General features: G+C 41.5%; 1 protein-coding gene across 1 annotated transcript; it reads right to left on the minus strand.

Annotated features, from left to right (window-relative positions):
- Window positions 1-390: 390 nt before the first annotated feature.
- Window positions 391-7,103, minus strand: LOC143935957 (uncharacterized). Its single transcript, XM_077460202.1, has 3 exons — window positions 6,932-7,103; window positions 1,325-1,459; window positions 391-1,244 (listed from the first exon to the last, which is right to left on the minus strand). The coding sequence occupies exons 1-3, from the start codon at window positions 6,984-6,986 to the stop codon at window positions 1,075-1,077; spliced, it is 360 nt and encodes a 119-aa protein (XP_077316328.1). The 5' UTR covers window positions 6,987-7,103; the 3' UTR covers window positions 391-1,074.
- Window positions 7,104-10,258: the final 3,155 nt, after the last annotated feature.

A 10,258-nucleotide genomic window follows, 5' to 3' on the forward strand; every position in this document is an offset into this window, starting at 1 on the left:
CCAATTATATAGCCTCAGTTAGCCCTGAGGCCAGACTTCGGGAACCAACACTGATGGCCCTGGAAGCTGTCCGTCCTGGCTTGCCCCCCCAAAGTACCCAAATCTTGATTTGGATTTACTGCTTGTGTTTCTTTTATCTGTCTCCTAGGTTCTCCTAATGCACTTGTAGTGCCAAGTGGTTTTCACATTAATTAAATAACACTTATTACAAAAAGTGTTATTGAGCATTGAAAGAAGAAGCCACACATTGCTGAGTAGAAAGCCTTTTATTCCATGCACATTCACATGTGTGTTTTATAAAACATTTGGCGGTAAAAAAAAAAAAAAAACATCTTTTTTTTTTTCAAAGTTTTACCTTGAAATTTTAAAAAAAATACAGAAACAGGCATGTTTCCAAACATAACATACACAACTCTGGAACTCACAAAGTTCAACATTGCAAAAAAGAAGGCAATATCAGACATTTTATAGTGTGAAAAAGGTCTTGATCTTGTCTTCATCAGATGGGGTGAAGTCACCCCTGTAACAGCTAAATTTAGAAGATGCACACAAATTGTGAGTCAAATGGGGATTTCCTTTCTGATCCTATACCTAATGTCAACATTTGCTATCTCCCATCATGGGGGATCAATGGATTTTGGGGGTGCAACCACTTCCTCTAACCTACTAGAGTTGGGAGGAAGGGATTCCTACCACAAATATGTACATTGAAATCCCCTGATGGCAAATAGCACATGCTGACACACTGGGGGTTATTTACGAAAGGCAAATCCACTTTGCACTGCAAGGGCACTTGGAAGTGCAGTCATTTTAAATCTAAGGGGTAGATCTGAAATGAGTGGAAGCTCTGCTGATTTTATCATCCAATCATGTGCAAGCTAAAATGCTGTTTTTTTATTTTCCTTGCATGTCCCCCTCCGACCTACAGCTACTTTACTTCCAAGTGCACTTGTAGTGCAAAGTGGATTTTCCGTTAGTCAATAACCCCCACTGTGTGCATCTTCCAAATGTGGCTTTTAAACTGTATTAAAACTTTAGATAAAATTTGTAGAAAAAAATGAATATTTTTAGGATTTAGATTCTCCCTAGCACATCCATCATGTTCTTCAGTCTTTGTTCAATCTCCTTGGTTTTCTCTTTGATAAGGTCAAAATCCCGACTACAAGAGATGATTTCCTGGATAAGCCGCCATGTACTGTCACTGGTGAAATGACTGGATTTTGGTACCACAACCTGAACATCACCTAAAATAAAAATACACACCATTTATTAAAAATACACAGGCAAACATCTATTACCTGAATCTGTGGTGTCAGACACTGACCTGTTGTGGTGCCAAATTCCAGCACTTCTTCTACCTCTCCTTCCTCCACATCCTGAGGTACCACAATACTCTGCTCCCCTTCTTGAGGAAGTGGGGGGTTCATGCTGTCCTCTGACGGAGTGAGTCTTTTCTCCCCTATGAGAATGAAACAAAAGGTATACTTAGCATACAGATATTTGTGGCCAAAAATATAACTGTGAAACATTGCTTGGAAGTGGTGTACAATTGTCTGTTTGGGCAGAGATCCAAGTTGAAGACATGATTAACTCCCTTAACCAAGCTGGAATACTTACCCTTTTTGGACAAGTTTCACACATGGAGACACCCCAAGTATCCACTGGAGCACCTGTGTGGGTCACCTTAAAAAATGTGCTCTGTTCAGTCCAGATGCTGAGTGTCCTCTCCTTACAATCCACTGAAGATTGAAATTCATTCTAGTTTCAAAGATATCAAGACAACAATGTTCTAAACGTATTTTTTTTTTTTTCACAATAAAGTTTATTAGAAAGAAAATAATAGATACAGAAAATGATATGTATCATATAATGGTAGAACAATATGAAAATTATGGACATTGAGATTGGTCTTGTAATCACAAGAGTGATATCTTAAGAATGAAGTAACATAGTAAAGGGATTATAATGACTATGATAGATGTAAGAAATAGAATGGGTATAATCATACAGTTGCAATGTATTACTTTGAGTAAGAAAATGGTTAGGTTACAGGGATTAGGATACATAAATAAGTGCAACAATGATAGACATGTACTATTAGTCTTAGAAAAACGTTTTCAAAGGTATTCCGGTAAGGGAAAATGGAATAGCTGAGTCTACATATCATGTTGTGAGAATTTGGTATACCTCTGTTTTGGAAAAATTTCGCCAGGGTTCCCATATTTGCAGGAATTGAGTAATAGAACCCTGTTTAATAGCAATAATTTCTTCCATATCGTAGATATGGTGAATCTTACGAAGCCAGTCTCCAACTGAGGGTAAAGAGTGTGAGTTCCAATGTAGCAGGATCAAATTTTTAGCTGCATTGAGGAAATGTCTGATCAGTGATTTTTTATATGTTCTATATGAAAGGTTGTTTATATGCAATAAACACCAAGCTGCGTCAAGAGTTGCGTGTGAACCTGTAATATGGTTGGTCCAGTGTCGGACTTGATTCCAGAAAGGTTTCAGTTGTGTGCAGCTCCACCAAATGTGCAAGAAAGAGCCTGTTTCTGACTCACATCTCCAGCAGACCCTGGAATGCTGGTGAGACCAATTGTGTTTGGTAAGTGGTGTTATGTACCACTGCGTGCGGACTTTATATGAGATTTCCTGCATTCGTGTGCTGAGTGCACATTTGTGGGTGAATATGTTTGCTTTTTCCCATTGTTTTGTGGAGATTTGAGTATTAAGGTCCCTTTCCCATTTGAGTTTATATGTATCCGTTTCACTTTCACCTTGAGACAGGAGCCATTTGTATAGGATGGATGTTGTTTTTCTGGTTGGGGTTTTCTTTAGGCATATGAGTTCAAATGTGGTCAAGGGTCTAAAGATCAAGTCTTTGTGCTTGTTATTGGATATAAAGTCATGAATTTGCATATATGACCATTCTGATAGGGGATGAGTTGGGAGAGCCTTATTTAATTCCTGTCTAGATTTCAGCTTATTATTTTGGATGCAATTTGTTATTAGTAGGGGGTCGGAGGGAAAGGTAGTGTACATCTTGGGATTATTAAGTCCGGGTATAAAATCTGGATTGTTAGCTAGAGACGAGAGGGGGCCTGGGTTTGTGGATAATCCTAGGGGAACTGCTACCCTCTTGAATATTTTGAGTGTGTATTAATAGTAGGGTGTTGTTTAATTGAGAGAGGGAGGTTTAGATAGCTTGTCCAGGGGAGATGTGGTATGTCTAAGGTGGAGTGGGCTTTTTCTAGGTTAACCCAGTCTTTGTGACTGGCGTGGCAATGCCAATCTACAATTCTAGATAATTGTGCGGCCTGGTAATATTTCCTGAAATCAGGTAGTCCAATCCCTCCTTCTTGTTTTAATTTATGTAGGTATGTGAGTTTGATGCGTGATTTCTTGTTTGCCCAAAGAAAGTTCCTTTGAATTCGAGAGAGTCGTATGAAGAAAGACTCGGGTAATTCTATTGGGAGGGTATGGAATAAATATAGTAGTCTCGGCAGAACTGCCATTTTTAGAATCGCAGCCCTACCAAACCATGAGAATTTCCCTTTCATCCATTTTTTTAGGTCCGTTTCTATTTTTGTCAGGAGAGGGTGGAAGTTGAGCGTGTATAAAGAGTGTAGATCTTGGGAGAGATGGATCCCTAGGTACGTCAGAGAGTTTGGTTCCCATTTAAATGGGCAGTTAGACTTGGTCAGTTTTTCGGTTTTTGTGTCCAGATTCATGCCTAGGGCCTCACACTTTTTTTGATTTATTTTAAAATTGGATAGGTGATTAAAGTCTTGGAATGTTTTCAATAGATTGGGTATTGATATGTGTGGTTGTGTGATGTAAAAGAGCAGATCGTCTGCGTATGCTGCAGTTTTGAACTCCCTGTCTTGAATCTTGACTCCATGGATCGCTTCTTGTTTGTTTATTGTTCTGATTAGTGGTTCAATTGACAGGATGAAGAGTAAGGGTGAGAGTGGACATCCTTGTCTTGTGCCATGTTTGATTAAGACTTTATTGGAAAGGGAGCCATTCACTTTGATGTTGGCACTAGGATTCGCATAGATAGCATGAATCCATTTCATTAGGTTCTGTCCGAATCCCACATATTCACAAACCTTAAACATGAAGTCCCAGGCGACTCGTTCGAAGGCCTTCTCCGCGTCAGTTGACAGGAGAAGGCCCCCGACTCCGTCCCGCCTCATCCTGTGAATCAAATTAATGGATTTGGTAGTGTTATCTTTTGCCTCGCGATTAGGCATAAAACCCACTTGTTCAGGTCCTATTAAATTGCCTAGCAGTGGTCTCAGTCTATTGGCGATAATTTTAGTTAAAATTTTAAGGTCCAGGTTGAGGAGCGAAATGGGTCTATAGTTTGTGCATTCTGAGGGGTCCTTGTTGGGTTTGGGTATGATGGTTATGTGTGCTGCCAAGAATTCACTGGAGGGTCTGCTACCTGATATAATGGAATTAAATGCTGTGGCAAGGTGCTCTGATAGGGTGTGGTCAAAAATTTTATAATATTGGGCTGTCAGACCGTCTGGGCCAGGGCTTTTCCCGTTTGTCAGGTCATGGATAGTTTTGGAGACTTCCGCTGTGGTGATCGGTGATTCTAGGGCGTCAGCGTCCGCTGCAGGTAGAGAGGGCATTGCACAGTTAATTAAGTATGAGGAGATTGCTTGATCTCTAGTAGTGAAGCCGGGTTGTTTTCTTGTTTGTGTCGGGATGTTGTATAATGCTGAATAATAATTATGGAATGTGTCTGCTATTCTTCGTGTTTCATGAGTGATAGAGCCATTTCTGGTACGTATCCTGTAGATGTTGTTTGAGTTCAGGGTGTCTTTAGGGGCCTTGCTAGGATTCTCCCTCCCTTGTCCCCGTCTTCGTAATACAAAGATTTTTGAAAGAATAAGTTTTGTTTAGTTTTGTTATCTAGTAAGTCTTGGAGTTCTTTCCTGACTGATGTAAGTTCTGCTAGGTTTGAAAGGGCTAGGGATCTTTTATGTGTTAATTCAAGTCTGTTAATTTTTTGGACTAGGTCAAGAATGTGTTTTTCTTTTTCCTTCTTCTTTCTGGCCCCCCACCTGATCAGTTCTCCTCTTATGACACTCTTGTGTGCTTCCCACACCGTCATTGGAGAGATTTCGGGTGTATTATTCTCAGAGAAGTAGTCCTTTAATGCTTTGAGTATCTGAGCCTGAACAGTTGGGTCCGCCAGAAGTGAAGGGTTTAGCCTCCAGTTAAAGGAGGAGGGGCGACTGTTGTGGAGGTTAAGTTTAATTGCTACAGGGGCATGGTCTGAGAGGCCAATCGAGCCAATTTCAGCATCAATTAAGTTTTGAATATCTCTTTGTGTGATGAAAAGGTGATCAATTCTGGTATATCTGTTGTGAACAGAGGAGAAAAATGTCAAATCTTTTCCTGAGGGATGTAGTGATCTCCAGGTGTCAATGAGGGTGAGGGATTTTAAAAGGCCTTTAATTTTTTTTAAAGTGGAGTAGGCTATACTAGATTTGCCTGAGGAGGTGTCTAGGTGCGGTTCTAAGGGGATGTTGAAATCTCCTCCTAGGAGGATACAACCTTCTGCAAAACCTTTGAGTTCGTCTACTATTAGTCTGCAAAATGTTACGTGAGAGGAGTTAGGAAAATAAACGTTTGCCAGGGTAATCGGCTTGCCGCTTATTGTCCCTTTCAAGAATAAGTACCTGCCTTCTGGGTCTATTAATTGGTGTTGGATATCCAATTTAGAGTTCTTGTTTATAAGTATAGAGACTCCTTTTGTTTTGGCTTGTGGGTTTGATGCATGGAATGCTTGTGTAAAGAGGTTATTTGTTAATTTGGGAACTTGTGTACTTTTAAAATGTGTTTCTTGCAAGAATACAATCTGTGGGTTACTCTTTTTGAGTTCATGTAATAGTTTATGTCTTTTTGTAGGGATGTTTAAACCATTTACATTGTGTGATATTATGGTGGGCGATTTACCTAGTCCTAGGTATGCCATAATTGATAACTGGAAAATAAGAGAATAGAGGGGGGGGGGGGAAAGGGGGGGGATAGGGGGGGGTAGGAGAGCAAGGGTTAGAGGAGGGAGAAAGAGGAGATTGAGCGAGAGAAGAGAGAAGAAAAAGAAAATCCAAACTGGAGGAGAAAAGTGTTAACGTAGGTGACGTAAGCGCTGTATTATTCGTCTTTACGTCAGTATATTTATGAAGAGATAGTTATGAAAGGATATAATCCATAAGCAGGTAAAGAAAGAGTTTCTCGGGGGGAGCGTGGCGTGGACACTCTAAAAGCAATTACTTATAAACAATCAATAAGTAAATAACAACAATAATTGAAAAAGAACAATTAAACGTCATGAAAAACCAGAAGAGCAACGGCTCTCTTAGAAGAAAAGGAAAATCAGTGTGTTATAAAGTCCAAGTGGACGAATTACTCAGAAATTTGGGCATATCCACTGGTCTTGGAGGTAAGAGGTTAACCTGTAAATAAACACAAGTGTATACAGAAGTACCATAGTAACAAGTTAAGCTGAAATAGTTTCCCTACAGGCAAAAAGTAGTAGAATACCCTTCTGACAGAGTGTAAGTGAAAGTTTGCAGGGCTCTAGAGTTCCTATAAGAGTAGGAAGTACTGTTCTCAGGCTGTCGATTCGTTTTAACCCCTCAGACGGAATCGAACGTCAGAAGCCGGTCCTTTAAAAGTACATCCGGGGCTATTTGAAGTGCATACTTAGCCCTTCAGTATCTCCAATAAGGAGGGCGAAGGTAGTTGGGATGTCTTAAGTTTCAGGTGCTGAGGTTCTGAAGAAGAGGGACCTAGGTGGTCTTGTCCTGTAGTTTGGTCATAGGGAAATTAGTGATCCCTATCAGGAGATTTGGTAGCTTCCCGGTGCAAGTGAAGGAAAGAAAGGGGTAATAATAATGAACGTTTTTACCTTGTGAACTAGCTATAAAACACAGCCAGTTTGGTGATGTGTCTCTGTGGTTCATCGGTTGGTCAGGTATGTTTTCTGCGGGGAGAACGATAGTTTCATCTGTTCGGGTAGCGGTGCTCTGGTTGTTTTGATGATGACCTTCGGTGTGGGGTAAGAGGTCCCCGGTGTGGCACCTGAGCGTAGCTTGTAAAAATAGAAAAGATATTAGTTCACCTATTCTTGAAAGTCAAAGTAGGAGGTATGAGTAATTTTAAGTGTTCTTCGGTTGCGGAATGCTGCCATCTAGTGGTTAAAACACAAAAAGTCATATTGTAGGAAAAAATTAAAGACAAGTTATCAGTGTTACTTTATGGTTTTGGAGAGCGTTTAAAAACAGGATATTGTAAAGAAAGTAATAAATCCAGGCCTCCGGACCAGTGAATTGTAAAATGACTTCAACGGCTGTCTTTCAGTTTACTGGATTTATGCGGTGGAGTGGAGAGATTAAAATTGTCGTAGAGCTTCTGTTTCTTTCCACCTAAACCTTTGACGTATGGTGATTTACTTGGTGAGATGCGTAACGGTGAGCCTGGGGCAGTGACCGGAGGGGGGAATTTAAATTCTTGGTACCATTCTGGTAACTCAATTTGCTCGATTTTTAAAAAATTACAAAAAGCGGGTAGTTCATCCGCTGTGCGCAGCAAGTGGACTTTCCCATTATAGGAGACCTGTATAGCGAAGGGGAATTTCCATCTATAATATATTCCTTTTTCTCTGAGTACGTCAAGGAGTGGTTTGAGGGCCTTTCTATTTCTGAGGGTGATAGGAGAGAGGTCTTGGAATAGCTGGATTGAAGTGTCGTTGAAAATTATCTGTTCATTTTGTCTCGCTTTCTGAAGGATTTCTTCTTTCAGTGTAAAACTTGTGAGACAACAAATAATATCACGAGGTGGAGCAGGATCAGGGGCTCTAGGTCTGAGTGCCCTGTGTGCTCTATCAAATTCAATGGGGGATTCTTGAGGCCTTTCTAGCAGCTTATTGAATACTGAGCAGAGTACTGGTCTAATTTGATCTGGGGTGATTGTCTCAGGTATTCCTCTGACTCTAATGTTCGATCTCCGTCCCCTGTTGTCCAGGTCCTCTAAATGTCTGTTAAGGTTTATTAGGTGGAGGGAGTGCTGGTGTGAGACTTCATCTAGCCTTTGAATGGCTCTGTCCCTCTGTCTGCCTGCTCTCTCCCCTGCCACCATTTGCTCAGTCAGCATTAGGATGTCTGCTTTGAGGTCAGTGATAGCCGTGGAAAAAGATGATTTAATGTCTGCAGCAATCTCCATCATTGCTGCATGTGTAAGAGGGTGGTCGGGTGGTGAAGAGTGTCTTACCAGCTCCTCGGAATTTGTTAGAGACTCCGTGTCAAAGTCCTCTTCCTCCTCCTCCCTCGTGTTTGCCTGCGCCATATTTACTTCCGCTGGGCCTCTCCTTCCCTGTCCCTGGGACAGGAAAATATCAGGGATCGCCTTGTTTTTGGATGGTCCCGGTGTCCGGGGGTGATTGTGCTGGGTTCCCCCTTTGGAGAGCCTGCCCATGGTGCTTCGGTTCGTCCCAGTGAGCTGCGAGAACCGTTACTCTGTTCCGGAGCTCCGTCTCAGGCTTCCATCGCTCTGGCGCGCCAGGCCACGCCCCCAACTTATTTTAATACAAATTAGCATGACCAAATGTAGTTAACCCTGTATCAGCTAAAAACATTTTATTTAGTTGGCAAATGAACAATGTTTCCTATGAACGATTACTGTGCTCATGAACATCAAAGTAGCCATTTTAAACTGTACAACAGTAAAGAAAAGCACATGGAGCAGCGTGCAAGTTAATAATCATAATAATAACACACGACAAGTACTTACTTCTTTGAAGCACTTTCTTTATCCTTCTGTACTGATCCTGCTCCCTTAATTTTAGGTCTGACCAGCGTTTCCTTAATTGCTCCTTGTATCGTCGTATTCCAAATTTCCGACACAGACTCTTCACCACTTTCGTCATGATTTTGGCCTTTCGCAGATGGGGTTTGGGTACGGTCCATTCTTGCCATCATAGTTGGCCCTCTTCAATATGTGGGCCATCTCCACCATCTCTTCAAAGGACATATTGGAAGCTAGGGATGAGCCGAACACCCCCCCGGTTCGGTTCGCACCAGAACTTTCGAACGGACCCCAAATTCGAACGATCGTTAGAACCCCATTGAAGTCTATGGGCCTCGAACGTTCGAAATGAAAAGTGCTAATTTTAACGGCTAATATGCAAGATACTGTCCTAAAAAGGGTTTGGGGACCTGGCTCCTGCCCCAGGGGACATGGGTCAATGTCTAAAATGTTTTTAAAAATGGCCGTTTTGGCGGGAGCACTGATTTTAATGACGATTAAAGTGAAAAAAAAAGTGAAATATTCCTTTAAATATGGTGCCTGGGGGGTGTCTGTAGTATGCCTGTGAAGTGCCACGTGTTTAAAACAGTCCCTGCACAAAATGACATTAAACGGAAATAACACCATTTAAAACTGCTTGCGGTTTTAATGTTATATCTGGTTCCTGCAATATGGTTGAAAATCATTGAGAAAAATGGCATGGGTAGCCCTCCCTGCCCATTACCAGCCTATTTGGGTCTTGTACGCATATTAAGGGGAACCCTGTACCCATATTAAAAAAAGGAAATGCGTGTGGCCCCCAGGCCCTATATACTCAGAACAGCAGTATACAGGCGGTGCAAACAAGACAGGGACTGTGTAGGTTTGTTGTGTTAAGTTGAATCTGTTTGTAATTTTCAACTGGTACATTTTTAAAGTGTAGCTCCAGTCAAAAAAACTATTTTTAAGCTTTTTGGAAAACATAGGGAAGGGTTATCACCCCTGTATAATTTGTTTTCTCGTCCATCTTTTTTCATCTCACTTGCTGTTGTCTCCTTCCGTTTGCAAGTAGGAGATGTTTGTAAGTTGGATGTTTGAAAGTAGGGGCCTGCCCTATATGCTCTGCAGAAATGGCGGAACAAGGTGTTGGTTTTGCCACAACATTGTAAGCCCTGAAAGTGACTCTTGGTGGGCGCTGGAGCGCCCTGCTGTGAAATATTATATCAAGAATTGTAATTACATGTCCCTGTTAAACAGGGGCAGAAAAATTTGGCCTTAGGCACTGCTGCTGGTGCCACCACACTGCAACCTCTTCCATATACTCTAGTTTTATTGCAGGAATTGGCCCTGCTGCAAAGCATTGCATCAAAAATTTTACTTAAACGCCCCTGTTAAACAGGGGCAGAAAAATTGGGCCTTAGGCACTGGTGCTGGTGCCACCACACTGCAACCT

This window comes from Lithobates pipiens, unplaced genomic scaffold, assembly GCF_037356315.1.
Source record: "Lithobates pipiens isolate NorthernLeopardFrog02 unplaced genomic scaffold, aLitPip1_a1.2 Scaffold_10, whole genome shotgun sequence".
Classification (NCBI taxonomy): domain Eukaryota; kingdom Metazoa; phylum Chordata; class Amphibia; order Anura; family Ranidae; genus Lithobates; species Lithobates pipiens.

Bases quoted from the DNA above. Each gene is read 5' to 3' on its own strand.
- LOC143935957 (XM_077460202.1), bottom strand. From the start codon at position 6,986: ATGAACCACAGAGACACATCACCAAACTGGCTGTGTTTTATAGCTAGT. The intron at 1,460-6,931 runs GTAAAAACGTTC...TCATTCTCATAG, and splicing joins TTTTATAGCTAGTTCACAAG to GGGAGAAAAGACTCACTCCG. The intron at 1,245-1,324 runs GTCAGTGTCTGA...TTTTTATTTTAG, and splicing joins GGAATTTGGCACCACAACAG to GTGATGTTCAGGTTGTGGTA.